Source organism: Caloenas nicobarica, chromosome 33, assembly GCF_036013445.1.
Source record: "Caloenas nicobarica isolate bCalNic1 chromosome 33, bCalNic1.hap1, whole genome shotgun sequence".
NCBI lineage: Eukaryota > Metazoa > Chordata > Aves > Columbiformes > Columbidae > Caloenas > Caloenas nicobarica.
The window spans coordinates 234108-248942 of record NC_088277.1 but is presented as its reverse complement, the minus strand read 5'-3'; the positions used below and the strand labels follow the sequence as shown (position 1 = coordinate 248942).

The window sequence follows — 14835 nt, the reverse complement described above, 5'->3', positions numbered from 1 at the left end:
ACAGAGAAGCCCCCCCACTTTTTTTTGGCGGGGGGGGGCACCAATAGAGCAAAGTCTATTTTTGTGTAAGAAAGGATTTATATGAGCTTTAGGCAGACGTCTCTAATATATATATATATATATGTATTATAGGGGGGGCACGGAGCAGTACGGGGGGGGGGCGTGCCCCCCCAATCCGAAAATGTGCAAATGCCAACGGAGAAACCGCCCCCAGCTCACAGGCTCCTTCCTTCTGCGCCGGCTCGGGGGGGGGGCACAGCCCGGCCCTTTTGCCCCCCCAGCATGGTGGGGGCACGAGGGGGCACAGCCCCCCCAGGGGCGGGATTGGGGGGTGGGGTTACATTCACAAAGTGGGGGGGGGGACAGTGATATGATGGACTGGGGGGGGGCAGTGGGATGTACCCTGAATTGCCCCCCCCACGCTGTGACCCCCCCCCAAACTGGGGCAGTGGAATGGGGGGGGCAGGATTGGGCCCCCCGATGGGCCCCCACTGCAGGGGGAGGTTTTAAAGTGCACGGGGGTGTCGGGGGGCCCCCCCGTGTGCCCCCCCGTTCAGCCGCTGAGGGGGTGCAGGTCGACCTTGACCTTCTCGCCGCTGCTGAGCATCCCCACGGTGGGGAAATACCCCCCCGGGGGCACCAGCGCCTCCTTCTTCCCGATGATCTTCCCATTGCGGGTGAAAAACACCTGGGGGGGGCACACAGACACGGTGGGGGACACTGGGGGGGCAGCCAGGGTGTTCCCCCCACCCAAAAAAAATAGCCATAGAGGGGGTGGGGGGTGACGGTGCCGGGAGAGGCGCAAAGGGGATGTGAGCACTGGGGTGACGGGTGTTTGGGGGTTTGTGGGGGGGTCAATGCTGCCCCCCCCGCGGCGGGGGGGCTCTTACCAGCACCTTCCTGCCCTCGTGCTCCTGCTCCTCCTCCTCCCCGTCCTCCTCCTCCTCCTCCTCCTCCTCGGGGGGCAGGTACATCACGTTCCGCACCGGCCGGGGCTTCACCTCCAGCGCGTCGTCGCTGTCACCTGGGGGGGACACGCCATGGCGGCTTCGTGACCCCCCCCGGGTGCTGAGCCCCCCCGGGCCCCCGCCCCGGTACCTTCGCTGTCCAGGATGTAATCGCGGGGGAACATGATGCCGCAGCCCATGATGTCCCCTTTGTAGCAGCGGGGGCCGAACGGGTCCCCCACCCCACTGCCGTGGAAGATCTTCCCATCATCTGGGGGGGGACACGCAAAAATGTCACATGAACCCCCCCACGGCCCTGGACATCACCCCGCGGGGCTGGACCCCCCCGTTCCCACCCCATGGGGGACAAACCTGCGCAAGGATGGGAGAGGAGGAGGAGGATGAAGCGGGGGGGGCAGCATTCCAGGGGAGGGAACAGCATCCGGGGGGGGAACAACATCGGGGGGGCCCAGGCATCAGCATGTGGACTGTGGGGTGTTTTTGGGGGGGGCACATGGGGGGGTCAGCGTGAGCACAATGGACCCGAAACACTGGGGAGGCTGGGAAAGGAGGGGACACAATGACAGCGGCACTGACACCCCTGCAATGTCCCCGGGGGGGTCCTGGGTGTCAAATAATACCATGGGGGGGTCCCAAAGTTTGGAGGCGGGGGGGAAGCATCCCTATATTTTACGGGGGGGGGGCTCACCCGCGTGATACGCCACGGAGCCCCTGCTCCAGCCGGGATGGCGGTTTTTGGGGTAATCCTGAGAAAAGGAGCAAAACGGGGTGGGGGAATGAGGACTGGGGGGGGGCAGCCAGCCCCCCCGGCCCCCGGCCCCCCCACCTTGCGCGCCAGCCCCAGCGCGATGTAGCACTTCTCGCCCGGGTCCACGATCTCCACCTCGAAGTAGTGGCTGCGGGTGCTGAGGGGGCGACGCGCCTGCGCCAGCCCCACGTCCACGATGCTCTTCCCTTTGCCCACGTACTCCAGCAGCTGGGGGGGCACGGGGGGGTCCGGGGGGGCACGGCGCAGGGGGGACCCCCCGTGCTCCCCAAACCCCCCCACACCCCGACATTGTGGGAGGAAGGGGAGGGAAGTGGGTTCAGGTTGAATTTGGGGTGGTGACAAAAGGGGAGGGGGAATATTGCGGGGGGGCACAGGAAAATGGGGGGGGGGGGAACTAAGGGGGGGCAGCCCAAAGCTGGGGGAAGCGCAAAATTGGGGAGGACACCCCGAAATTAGGGGAGGGAGAGACACAAACCTGGGCGGGGTGCAGGGTTCCTGGGGGGGGGTCTCAAATCTGGTGGGGTCCTAAACCTAGTGGGGGGGCGGCATCCCAAACTGGGGGGACACACCTCAAATCTGGGGGGGGTGACGACCTAAACTGGGGGGCGGGGGCATGTCCCAAAACTGGGAGAGTGGTGCCCCAAAATGTGGGGGGGGTCCCAATCTTAGGGGTGGGTCCTAAACCTGGGGGGGCACCCCAAACCTTTGGGGGGGTCCCAATCCTGGGGGTGCATTGTGCTCCCTGCCCCACAAACAGGCGACACCCCAAAGGGCGCCGGGGGGGCCGGGGTGGCCCTGACCCCCCCCGAGCAGGGGAAGGGCCCCCCCGCCGCGGTGCCGGGAAGCGGCGGGAGCAGCCGGGGGGGGCCGGTTACGCCACCGAGGCCGGTTGGGCCTGCGCCCACATTCCTGCCCCCCCGCCGGAAAAACAAACCCTGAGACAGTCACAAAACATCCGCTTTTCCCCCCAAAACTGCCAGGGAAGGGGGGGCCAGGGGCTGGGTGGGTGTGGGGGATTAACATGGGGGTGTCCCCCCCCCAGCACCCTGCTGAAGCTGGGGGGGGGCACAGCCCACGGGAGGGAACAGCCCAAAAAATGCGGAGGAGGAAAAAAATGAAATGAGTCTCAACACGGGGGGCGTCACGGGGGGGCCCTGGGATCCCCCCCCGTGAGAACTGGGGGAAAACTGAGGCACATGGGGGGGGCGCGTTCCCACAGCAGCCTGGGCTGAGGCTCCGGGCACCCCCGACCCCCCCAGGCTTTGAGGGGGGGTCCCAGCTCCGCCCCCCCCGCGGTTAGCGCCGCATTGTTCAGCAGCAGTGGGGGTCACGGGGGGGGATGGAAAATGCCCCCCGGCACTGAGCGGCAAAGCCTGAAATTCAGGGAGGGGGGGTCGGGGCTGCGGTTTTGGTTTTGCAAAGAGCAGGGGGGGCCCTGCTGAGTGTCCCCCCAGGCACGGCCCGGCCTTGCGACAGCGCGGGGGCCCCCCCAAAGTGGGGTCCCGCTCTGCTGGGACTCTGGGGTTCCTGTTGGGGTGGGGGGTGTTGGGGGGGGGACGCACCCACCGAGGGGGGGTCCTGGGTTGGGGGATCCTAATGGGGGAAATCAGAGCGAGTTTGGGACCCCACCATCAATTCTGGGGGGAAACGACCCTTTTTGGGGCTCGCCACGGGACAGGGGGTGTCGCTTCCCCCCAACCCCCCCCGGCGAACCCCCACTAAATCCCAACACCCCCCAAAAGATGTTTCACAAGTCACCGGTGACCCCAAAACAGGCGGCGAGGCGGGGGTGGTGTCCCTGGTGTCTGGGGCTGCGCGCAGCGGGGGCGCCGCGCCCCGGCCCCCCCAAACCGGGGTGTCCCCAGCTCCTGGGGCTGTGTGCAGAGGGGGCGCTTCTCTCCAGCCCCCCCAAACCGGGGTGTCCCCAGCTCCCGGGGCTGTGTGCAGAGGGGGCGCTGCTCTCCAGCCCCCCCAAACCGGGGTGACCCCCGCGCTTAGGGCTGCGTGCAGAGGGGGTGACGCGCCCCGGCCCCCCCAAACCGGGGTGTCCCCAGCTCCCGGGGCTGTGTGCAGAGCCCCCCGCCGGCGCCACTCACGGTGCCGCAGAGCCGCACGTCGTGCAGCCGCCCCCACTCCTCCTCGTGGCTGTCCACCAGCATGGCCGTGTCCTCGTCCTCCGTGCCCAGCTCGGCGTGCAGGTGCAGCCGGACCTCCTCGCCCAGCGAGTGCATCCCCACGGCGGGGAACAGCCCCTCGGGGGACAGCGGCATCACCGTGGAGCCCACCTGGGGGTGCGGGGGGGTCAGCGGGGCTCTGGGGGCGCGTGGAGGGGCGGGGGGGGCCGGGGCTCACCCGTTTGCCGTTTTTGGTGAAGAACACCTGGGCCGTCTGCACCTCGAACGAACCCGGCTCGATGCCGCAGCCGATGCGGTCGCCCGAGCGGCACTTGGTGCCGAATTGCCGGCCCTTGGCGCGGCCGCTGTACAGCCTGGGGGGGGCGCGGGGGGTGTCCCAGCCCTGGACGCTCCACGGGGCACCGGCGTCCCCCAAACCCGCTCACCAGGGCCCCCCCGGGTCCCAGAGGGTTCCTGGATCCTGGTGACCCCCTGGATCCCGGCGGCACCCCCGGGTCCTCATGGCCCCCCCGGGTCCTCATGGCCCCCCCAGGTGCTGGCAGCCCCCACACCGGGTCCCAGTGGCTCCTCTAGGTCCTGGCAGCCTCCCATGACCCCCCCAGGTTCTGGCAGCCCCCCCAGATCCCAGTGACCCCCCTCACTTCCCATCATCAGCATTTCCCACCGCAGAGTCGGGCAGCCCCTCAGATCCCACTGACCCCCAATGTCCCAGTGACCCCCCCTTCCATGTCCCGGTGACCCCCCCATATCCTGGTGACCCCGCCATGTCCTGCTGAGCCCCCCCCACCCAAGTGACCCCCCCACTCACTCCCATCACGCCCTCGGGGCTGGGCAGACCCCCAGGTCCCAGCGATCCCGGCGGCACCCCCAGGTCCTGCTGACCCCCCACCTTGTCCCAGTGACCCCCCCGTGTCCCGGTGCCCCCCCCACGTCCTGGTGCCCCCCCCACACTCACTTCCCGTCATCCGCATGATAAGCCACGGAGTCGGGCAGCCAGCCGGGCTGGTGGTCCAGGCTGTAGTACTGCGGCACCAGCCCCACGGCGATGGTGCCGCGCACGCCGCTGTCCACGATGGACACCTGGGGGGGACACGCAGCGAGCCCGTCACCCCAGCGGGCGCTGGGGGGGCAATCAGCCACACTCCCCTGCGATTTGGGGAAGAAACACCCCCCCAGAGGAGCCTCACCTCGAAATAGTTGTTGTCGCGGGTGAGCGGCCGCGGCGCCACGTAGCAGCCGACCTCGCCGGAGTTCCCGTGGTAACTGGGGGGGACAAACCCACGGGGACGGTCACCCGGGGGGGACAGGGCCCCCCACGTGGGTGTGGCCCCCCCCAAAAAACCTACCTGAGGGTGTCCCCGTCCACCAGGATGTGCTTGACCCGCTCCTGGTAGCGCACGGCGCGAACCTCCCGGATCTCGCGGATGCGCCGGCGCCAGTTGAGGAACCTGTAGTGCAGGTTCAGGTCATCCATGGCGAGGGGAAACCTGCGGGGGGGCAACGTCAGGGCCCCACGGACCCCCGGCCCGGGACCCCCTGCGCCTCAGCGGCCCCCCAGAACAGCCCCCCCGCGCAGCATCGCTGCTCCCCAGCCCCAAACTCAGCCCCCATTACCCTCCCGCATCTGCCCCCCCCAACCAGACCCCCCCAAACCGGGTCCCGCCCAACCAGACCCCCCCAACCAGACCCCCCCAAACCGGGTCCCCCCCAACCAGACCCCCCCAAACCAGACCCCCTCAAACCAGACCCCCCCAAACCGGGTCCCCCCCAACCAGACCCCCCCCAACCAGACCCCCCCAAACCAGACCCTCCCAAACCAGACCCCCCCCCAACCAGACCCCCCCAAACCGGGTCCCCCCCAACCAGACCCCCTCAAACCAGACCCCCCCCAACCAGACCCCCCCAAACCGGGTCCCCCCAAACCAGACCCCCCCCAACCGGGTCCCCTCAAACCAGACCCCCCCAAACCAGACCCCCTCACACTCCCCCATGTCCCCCCCGGCCGGGTTACCCCACTTTCAGCCCCCCCATATTCACGTGCCCCCTCTACCCACCGCCCCCATATACCCACAACCGGCCCCCTCGCATCGAGCCCCCGCCAGCCGGACCCCCCCAGCCGCACACCCGGGTCCCGCACACGGAGCCCCCGCCCTCACCGGCCCGGCCCCGCCCGCCCCCGCCATGGGCTCCGCGCTCCGGCCGCTCCGGCCCCGCCGCCCGCACTCACATCCGGGTACCCCGGCGCTTCCTCCTCCGACACCGCCTCCTCCCGCCCACGCCGCGCCGCTCGGCCAATCGTCGCCCGACGCGCTCCGATTGACGGCGCATTACGCCAATCGAAGACCCGAGCGGAGAGTGGGGGCGGAGCCCGATGGGGGGGTGTGAGCAGGTCATATGACCACGGATGGGAGCAGGGTGGGGGGAGCGGGAGAGCGCCCCCTGGGGCGGGGGCGGGGAACTGCGGGGTGTGCGCTGGGGGGCACTGGGAGATGCTGGGGCGACTGGGGATACTGGGGTGACTGGGGATACTGGGGGAACTGGGGGATACTGGGGCAACTGGGGGGACTTGAGTGTGCACTGGAGGAACTGAGGAAACTGGGGGATACCGGGGTGTGCACTGGGGGTGCTGGCGCATCACACTGGGGGGCACTGGGTGGGGCACTGGGCTCTGTACTGGGAGCACTGGGGCTGCGCTCCATGGCGTTGCACGGGGGGGACTGGGGCGTTGCACGGGGGGGACCGGGACATTGCACGGGGGGGACCGGGACATTGCACGGGGGGGACTGGGACGTCGCACGGGGGGAACCGGGACATTGCACAGGGGGGACTGGGACGTCGCACGGGGGGGACACCGGGCTCTGTACTGGGAGCACTGGGGCGCCCCACTGGGGAAGACTGGAGGCTTTGTACTGGGGGCGCCGGGCAATGGAACCGGGGCCAGTCGGGGGGGCTTCGGTGGGACCGGAGCGGGGTCCGGGAATGGGGGGAGCGGGGGGGCAGGTCCCGGGGGGCGCCGGGCCGGGAGCACCTGGCGGGGCGGCCCCGGGCGGGGGGCCGGACGCCGTTACTTAAGGGCGGCGGCGGGGCCGGGCCGGGCAGAGCGGGCGGCGGCGGGGACCGGTCCGGTGCGCCCCGGTGCCGGTCCCGGTCGCGGTTCCTGGTCCCGGCTCCCGGTCGCGGGTCCCGGTCCCGGTCCCGGCGCTGGTTCCTGCTCGCGGTCCCGGTCCCGTCCCGGTGCCGCCATGCGGGCGGGCTCTTGGCTGCTGCCGTTGCTGCTGGCGGCGGCGGCTCCGGTTGCCGGTGACGGAGGCGGCGCGGGGGGGACGAGGCCGGGGCCGGTGGCGGCGGCGCCCCGCGGTCCCGGGGAGCCGTGCGGGGTTTACACCCCGGGCTGCGCCCGCGGGCTCCGCTGCATCCCCCGGCGCGGGGAGCGCGCCCCGCTCCGCGCTCTGCTCCGGGGCACCGGGCTCTGCCGCCCCCTCCGCGCCCGCCCCGCCGCCACCGGAGCCCCCGCAGGTGAGAAACGGGGCGGGGGAGAAACCCCGGGGGACGGAGCGGGACAGGGATGGGGGCACCGGGAGACCCCTGGAGCACCGGGGGCGGTCCGGGGGAACTGTCCGGGACAGGGGTGGGGGCACCGGGACAGCCCCGGATCCGCGGGAGACGGTCCCGGGAGGGATGGGGGCACCGGAGACCCCCGTAGCACCGGGAGGGGGGATGTCCGGGGGCGGGAGGGGGCGCCGGGGGAGGGACCGGGAGAGCCGGGTACCCCCGGGGTCGGTCCGGGGGGTGCTGTCCGGGAGGGATGGGGGCGCCGGGGCGGCCTCGAACCCGGGGGAGGGACCCTCGCTATGTCAGGGTCATTCCCGGGGTACGGGACAGAGCCGGGGGGGTGGCGAATCCCGGGCGGGGGAACCGCCGTGTCCGTGGGGCTGCTTGGGAAAGGGGGGGGGGCGGGAGGTGAGAAATAACGGGGGGGACCTCATGTCCGGGGGGGGCGGAGGGGACCCCCATATCCTGCGGGGGCAGCTGGAAATGGAGGGGTGTCCCATATCCCGGGGGGGGGAGCGGGACCCCCTAGCGGGGAGGGCTGAAAAAGGGAGGGGCGCCCTCAGATCCCGGCGGGGGGACACGGGTGCAGGCGCGTCCCCCAGTGGCGGCGGGCGGAACTGCACGGGGGCTGCGGTAGGATTGGGGGGGGCACCGGCCCAGCCCTGACCCCCCTTTCCCCATGTCCCCCCAAACCAGGGGACAGCCCGCAGGAGGGGTCCCCCCCCACGCCGCCCTCCCGCCCCCCCCCGCCTGACGGCCAGGACGAGCTGGAGACGGTGGGTACCGGGGGGAGGAGGGCGGGATGGGGGGGCGTCGCCGGCACGGGGGGGTCCGGGGCTGTGACCCCCCCGTGGCCCCCCAGGCCCCGTGTCGCGGGCACTTGGCCGCCGCGCTGCAGGAGCTGCGGGCCGGGCTGTACCGCTCGGCCGCCGACATCTTCCTGCCCAACTGCGACACCCGCGGCTTCTACCGCCCCAAGCAGGTACGGGGGGGTCGGGCTGTGGGGCCCGGCAATGCCCCATCCTCGGGGGGGGGTAGAGCGTCCACGGGCCCCCCCGTGCCTCAGTTTCCCCAGACTGTGAAGCTCGGGCTTTGGGCCCCCCCGTGCCTCGGTTTCCCCATGTTGGGTGGTTTGGGGGGGGGTGGAGCATCCTGGGGTCCCTTCTGTGCCTCGGTTTCCCCTTGCCGGGTGCTGCGGAGGGCAGAGCCCCGCCCGGGGGTCTCGGGGGGCCCCCACTCACCCCAGTTCTGCCCCCGCAGTGCCGGGCCTCGCAGGGGCCGAAGCGTGGGCAGTGCTGGTGCGTGGACCGCAGGGGGCACCCGCTGGCGGGCACCGAGGGGCACGGGGGGGCCGCCCGCTGCCCCCCCGCCTGAGCGGAACCCCCAAATACAGCGTCTGGTGGGCAACGGGGCTCCTGCTGCCTCCGTCTCTGCCCCTGAAACTGCCCCCAGGACCCCAAAACTGCCCGCAGAGCCCCCAAGTGCCCCCCAGAGCGACCCCCAAACCTGCCGCAAGCCACGCCCCTCCGCACCAAGGCCACGCCCCATCCCCAAGCCACGCCCCTCCGCACCAAGCCCACGCCCCATCCCCAAGCCACGCCCCTCCGCATCAAGGCCACGCCCCATCCCCACGCCACGCATCAATCCGCGTTAAAGCCACGCCCCATTCCTAAGCCACGCCCTCATCCCACCAAACCACGCCCCTCCCGCCACAAGACACGCCCCGAGCAGAAGCCACGCCTCCACGGGGAGCTAACCACACCCCTTGCCCTAAGCCGCGCCCCCAACCCAACGCACGCCCCCGTTTCCCGGGAAACGCTCTGACTTCCTGGCGGGAAGCGGGAGGCGGCGCGGGAACGGAGCGGTGAGGGGCACAGGGGGACACGGGGACACGGGGGGACCGGGTGACCGGGGGGACCGGGGGGACACGGGGGGGACCAGGGGTTCCGTCCCCGCGGTGGGATGGGGGGGCGACCCAGCCCCGGGGCAGTGCGGGGGGCACTGGGGACACCACGGAGACCCCCAGGGTCTAGGGGGGCAGGGCTGACAGAGCCCCAGGGCAGTTTTAGGGAGTCCAGGGCAGTTTGGGGGCCCCAGGACTGATGGAGCCCCAGGGCGGTTTCGGGGGGTCCGGGTCTGATGGAGCCCCAGGGCGGTTCGTGCCACCCAGGGCAGTTTTGGGGGCCCATGTCTGATGGATCCCCAGCGCAGTTTAGGGTGCCCAGGGCAATTTGGGGTTGCCCAGGCCGGTCTGTGGCACCCAAGGCCATTTCGGGGTGCCCACACGCGCCGTCCCCCCCCAGCGGCGATGGCGCAGGGGGAGCGGGAGCTGCTGCTGTCGCTGGTGCGGGAGCTGAGCGAGGAGCAGTTCCAGAGCATCAAGTTCCTGCTGGAGGAGCAGCTGCCCCGGGGGGAGCTGCTCCCGGCCACGCGCCCCGACCTCTGCCGCCTGCTGCTGCAGCGCTTCCCGGGACAGGCCCTCGCCATCCTCAACGACCTCCTCCCCAAAATCTCCCGCCACGACCTCGTCCGGCCTCGCGGGCTCCCCGGCACCGAGCGGGAACCCCCAGGCGAGGAGGGGGACGCCAGGGGTCATCCCATTTCGCCGCCATCCATGTCTTCTCCGGCCGCGCATCCTCCTCCGGCCGCGCATCCTCGGCGTTTAACTGAGAAGGATTTGATGCAAATAGCCCAAAAATTAGGAAAGGAATGGCAAGAGGTGGGCATCGTCTGCCTGGGGTTGGAGAGGAGCCGCCTGGATCAAATCCGGGAGGATTATCCCCGGAGTGTGGTCCTGCAGAGCTTCGAGATGCTGCTGGAGTGGCAGCGCAGAGAGAAGCAGGAGGCCACGGCCCCCCGGCTCCGCGCCTGCCTGGACCCCGCCAGCCTGGACCACAAAGTCTTCGACCTCCTGCGGAGCTTCGAGGGGGACTGAGCGGGGCGGGGGGGCCGCCTGGGGCTGCCCACCCCCCTCCCGCACTTCTTTAGGACGAAAAAGGAAGAGTAAAAGCTTTTTTATTCCACCTACGGCGGTCGGGCGCCGAGTCCTGCCTGGTTTTATTCCGAATTTAAGGTGGGGGGAAAACGTCTCTGCTCCTGTTCCTCAGGGCCGGGAGGATCTGGGGGTGGTGGGGGGCTCAGGGCCCCCCCGGGGTTCTCACAGGTCCCGTCCCAGCCTCTCGATCTCGTCCAGGAAGAAATCGAGGTCGGCCTTGGTGACGGCGGGGTTGGTGACGATCTGGCGGAAGAAGTTGACCCTGGCGCCGTGGGGCTGGTAACCCACCATCATGGAGCCCTTCTTCATCATCCGCTCCTTGATGGCGGGGGCCACCTGAGGGGCGGACGAGCGCCGTCACCGGGGGAGGTTTGGGGGTGGGTTTTTTGGGGGGGAACAGCCGGTTTCTCCACTCACCTTCCCCAGTTTCAGCCAGTAATCGGGGGAGCCCTCCCGGCCCCGCAGGCTGGGGGGCACGAACCAGAAGCACAGGTTGACGAACTCTGGCTGCGGGAGGAAGAGGAGGAGGAGGAAAAGGATCACAGAACCGCCCCCCCCGAGCCCCAAACCCCAGGAGGGGCCACCCATGTGCCCCCCATCCCCATTTCAGGGCCAGGATTTAAACCCGGAGCTTTCTGCTGCAGGGGGGCACCGCTTCGCCCCCTATCATCATTTTGGGACATCTCCCCAGGTTTAAACCTCAGGCGGTTCCACTCCCCAGGGTGCGGTGATGCCGTAAGGGGGTTTTAAGGGGGCAGAGGGGGACACAAAAAGCCCCCCGCGGTCGTGGTTTGGTGAGCCCAGCCGCACCTCTAACACCAGCTGGAATCCATCCCTCCGCTTCACCTGCTCGGCCAGGTACCTGGGGGGAAGGAGAGTGTGAAGGCGAGAACGGGGGGGTCGCGGTGTCCCCCCTGTGGCGGCGCTCACCGGGTGCAGGCGAAGGCCCGTTCGACGCGTCGTGCCAGCCCCTGCGTGCCGGCGGCTTTCCAGAGCAGCCAGAGTTTGAGACAATCCACTCGCCGGCCACACTGGGGGGTTTTGTCCCCGGTGTCATAGGTGACGTCGTAAAATTTATCGGTTTGGAAAAGGTATGTGGCGCCGGCGGCGTGGCAGCGCTGCAGGAGGCCCTGGGGGACGCGGTGTCACCCCCAAAGCGGCGCTGGGGGGTGACACGGGGCGAGGGGAAGGGGCTGTGGGACGTACAGAGCCGTCGCGGAGCAGGAACGCCGAACACTGCAACCCCACCGTCAGCATCTTGTGGGGGTTCCAGGCCACCGAGTCGGCCCTGCGGGACAGGGGACATTTGTGGGGGATGCGGCGTGTCCCCAAGTCCTGAAACGGGGGGTTTTGAGCCTGTTTTGTGGGGGCTGCGGGGGGGTTACTCGCCTCTCAATGCCGGCCAGGAGGTGCCGGTGTTTGCCCGAGAGCAGCGCGCTGCCGCCCCAGGCTGCCTGTGGGGGGGCAGGGGGGGTCAGGGAAAATGGGGGGTCCCCGGGGGACACCTGTGTCCCCCCCCGGCCCCAAGTGTCCCCCGTTCCTCACGTCCACGTGCAGCCAGAGGCTGTGGCGCTGGCAGACGTCGGCGATGGCGCCCAGGGGGTCGAAGGCGCCCAGGACGGTGGTGCCGCAGGTGGCGCAGACGAAGAAAGGCTGAGCGCCCTGGGGACAGGGGACAGCGGCGTGGGGGGGACACCGGGATGGGGAGGGGACGTTGGGATGGGACAGGGGACATTGAGACGGGCCAGGGACACTGGAATGGGGCAGATGACACTGGGATGGGACAGGGGATGGCAGGATGGGGACAAAGGATGACAGGTTGGAGCAGGGGACATTGGGATGGGGCAGGGGACATCAGGATGGACCAGGGGACCCCACCACAGCCAGCTCCGCCCAGGACTCCACGTCCCTCACCTCGGTTTTCGCCCTCTCAATCTCCTTCTCCAGCTCCTCGGGAATCATCTTCCCCCTGAGGGACAGGGACCAAGGAGCGATGGCAGCGGGGACAGCGTGGGGACAGCGTGGGGACGCAGAACCGGCTCAGCCGCGGCAAACCCACCTGTCATCGGTGCCGACCAGGCGCACGTTATCGGTGCCGATGCCCAGGAACGCGGCTCCTTTCAGCACGGAATAGTGGCTCTGAGCGGGGGGACACGGGGCTCAGACTGGGGGGGCTCACCCCCACCCCCGTCCCCTCCGCGTCCCCCCTGTCCCTGGGCGCGCAGACCTCGCGGGAGGCGAACAGGACCAGGCGCGGCAGAGCCCAGTTGCCGCTCTGGCGGCTGTGCGGGAAGCGGTGGAACCGAGCCACGTTCATGGCGTACATGTTGGACATGGAGCCTCCTGCCAGGGGACACGGACAGCCAGGGAGGGTGACAAGCCACCAGGTGGGGGACAGGGCTGGGGACAGGGCTGGGGACAAGGTACCTGGGGCGAAGATGCCATCGCCGCCGCTCCAGCCCACCAGCTCGCGCAGCTTGGCCAGCACCACGTCCTCCATCAGCACGAACACCGGGGCGATCTCGTACGTGTATCTGGGGGGGACACAGCAGCTCTGGGGGGGACACGGCAGCCGTGGGGGGGTCTGGCTGCTCCCCAAAAGCTCGTCACCCCTAAATCCTCCCCAAAGGGGCTGCTTTTGTGGACGCACTGGCTGGTGTTGAGCGCCTCGGTGAGCAGGCGTCCCGCCAGCGCGTGGTGGTCCAGCCCGGAGAAGAGCTGGTTGAAGAAGCGGGGGTGACCTGGGGGGGACGAGATGGGGACAGCGTCAGGGACAAGGGGACAGGAGACACCCCGTGGGACTCGGGCCCTCGGGATGCGCTGTGACGGGACAAGTGTCACCTGTGGGAATGGGGCCACCTCTGGGGCTGGGTGTGGGACGGGGACACGAGTGGGGACATGCTGGACCTGTGACCCCATGACAGCCACTGGACGGGATGGGGGGGCTGAACTGGGGCCAGCTGGGGATGAACTGGGACCAGCTGGGGCTGAACTGGGGCCAGCGGGGGCCAAACTGGGAGCAGCTGGGACCGAACCAAGACCAGGCGGGGGCTGAACCAGGACCAACTGGGCGGCACTGTGCTGAACTGGGACCAACTGGGCGGCGCTGGGACTCACCGGTTTTGACGCTGTAGCGCACGAGGTCCCGGCAGCGCCGCAGCAGCCGCCCCCCCGGCTCCCCCCGCTCCCGCAGCTCCAGGTCCAGCAGCGCCCGCAGCTCCGCCGGCTCCTGCCACTCACACACCTGGGGACGGGGACACCGGGGGCTTGTCCCCAGCCACCCCGGGACCCCTCCCCGCGTTCCCCAGGGTGCTCCCCGGGGTGTCCCCCACCTTTTGTGTCACATCTGTCCCCTTGCGCACGGCATCCTCCAGCAGCACCTCCATGGCCGCCCGCAGGAATTCCTCCCCGGCCGCCGTGTCCACGCCGGGACGCGCCAACCAGTCGCTTTCCATCGTCGTGCTGGTCCCAGTCCCCTCGGCCATGGTGGGGACACCCAGGGGGTGGCTGTCACCCCCCCGCCTCAGTTTCCCCCCCTCCCCAAAGTGTCTCCCCACCGCTCTCACCTCAGGCAGGGACAGGTTTTCCTCTCGGCCACGTCGCAGAGGGACAAGGGACAAAGTACGAAGAACAGCAGTTAACGGCACACGGGGGGCGGGGGGATCCCCCAAAGTCGTGCCCCCCACCCTGGGGGGGGTCTCGGAGCCTCGGGGGGGCAGAGAGAGGACGATGTCCCCAGGGAGCTGCAGGGAGCGGGGGCAGCATCAGCAGAGCCCCCAGTGTCCCCCCGGGGAGGGGGGTGTCCCCAGTGTCCCCCCGGGTGGGGGCTGACCCCCCCGTCCCACCCCGCTTGGTGGCTTTGGGGTGGCGGGGGGAGCCAGCGCTGTCACCCCCCCATGCCAGGGCCACCCGGCCCACAGGGGACACTGGGGACCCCGGGCAGGGACAGGACTGTCCCCAAAAGGGACGGGGAGGGGGGGTGGCAAATCCCCTGTTTGCCCCCCCGGCCATGGGGAGGGGCAGGAGCTGCCACAGAGGGGCAATAAGGTGCGTGTGTGTGGAACAAAACGGGACCAAACCCACGGGGGGGTCACAACACGATGGGGACACCCCCGGTTGGTCACAGGTAAAAACTAAAAACTCTCCCCCGGGGGAATAACGTACGGGCAGCTCTCCCGGGGTGAGCGGGGCGGGCCCGGCGGCAGCCCGGCCCAGGCCCGGGCTCAACTTTGCGCTCAGGCCCGAGCCCAGGCCGCGCCGCCCGCCCCCCGTTGCCCCGGCAACCGCCCGACTCCAAGATGGCGGCGCGGCCGGCGGCGCCGTGCGCATGCGCGGCACGCCCACACATCCTGCCCTTCCCCCGCCGGAAGCGGTGGCTGCAGCGGGCGGGGGGGGGGCGGGTATTTCCGGTTCCGG

The 14835-nt window shown here is 70.1% G+C and overlaps 4 protein-coding genes across 6 annotated transcripts; 2 read left to right on the top strand and 2 right to left on the bottom strand.

Moving 5' to 3' along the window:
* Window positions 1-74: 74 nt before the first annotated feature.
* Window positions 75-6129, bottom strand: SPRYD3 (SPRY domain containing 3). 2 transcript variants are annotated; one of them, XM_065654534.1, is made up of 11 exons: window positions 6100-6129; window positions 5219-5359; window positions 5060-5135; window positions 4828-4952; window positions 4090-4225; window positions 3834-4022; window positions 1795-1944; window positions 1657-1714; window positions 1099-1218; window positions 891-1024; window positions 75-688 (listed from the first exon to the last, which is right to left on the bottom strand). In XM_065654534.1, coding segments are annotated over exons 1-11 (1266 nt in total). In that variant the 5' UTR covers window positions 6102-6129; the 3' UTR covers window positions 75-553. The 2 variants fall into 2 exon arrangements, with proteins under 2 accessions (XP_065510606.1, XP_065510607.1); XM_065654535.1 differs by having other exon boundaries at window positions 6029-6100.
* An 831-nt stretch (window positions 6130-6960) lies between these two features.
* On the top strand, window positions 6961-8816 carry IGFBP6 (insulin like growth factor binding protein 6). Its single transcript, XM_065654368.1, has 4 exons — window positions 6961-7388; window positions 8121-8200; window positions 8287-8406; window positions 8685-8816. The coding sequence occupies exons 1-4, from the start codon at window positions 7115-7117 to the stop codon at window positions 8796-8798; spliced, it is 588 nt and encodes a 195-aa protein (XP_065510440.1). The 5' UTR covers window positions 6961-7114; the 3' UTR covers window positions 8799-8816.
* Window positions 8817-9199: 383 nt separating this feature from the next.
* LOC136000515 (tumor necrosis factor receptor type 1-associated DEATH domain protein-like) lies at window positions 9200-10452 on the top strand. Its single transcript, XM_065654367.1, has 2 exons — window positions 9200-9288; window positions 9728-10452. The coding sequence occupies exon 2, from the start codon at window positions 9733-9735 to the stop codon at window positions 10357-10359; it is 627 nt and encodes a 208-aa protein (XP_065510439.1). The 5' UTR covers window positions 9200-9288; window positions 9728-9732; the 3' UTR covers window positions 10360-10452.
* On the bottom strand, window positions 10449-14680 carry CSAD (cysteine sulfinic acid decarboxylase). 2 transcript variants are annotated; one of them, XM_065654365.1, is made up of 15 exons: window positions 14584-14680; window positions 13752-14162; window positions 13537-13663; window positions 13070-13160; window positions 12847-12953; window positions 12647-12762; window positions 12479-12558; window positions 12334-12388; window positions 11965-12081; window positions 11809-11873; window positions 11626-11707; window positions 11350-11549; window positions 11230-11281; window positions 10837-10926; window positions 10449-10755 (listed from the first exon to the last, which is right to left on the bottom strand). In XM_065654365.1, the coding sequence occupies exons 2-15, from the start codon at window positions 13902-13904 to the stop codon at window positions 10582-10584; spliced, it is 1509 nt and encodes a 502-aa protein (XP_065510437.1). In that variant the 5' UTR covers window positions 13905-14162; window positions 14584-14680; the 3' UTR covers window positions 10449-10581. The 2 variants fall into 2 exon arrangements, with proteins under 2 accessions (XP_065510437.1, XP_065510438.1); XM_065654366.1 differs by having other exon boundaries at window positions 11350-11537.
* Between the last annotated feature and the right edge of the window lie 155 nt (window positions 14681-14835).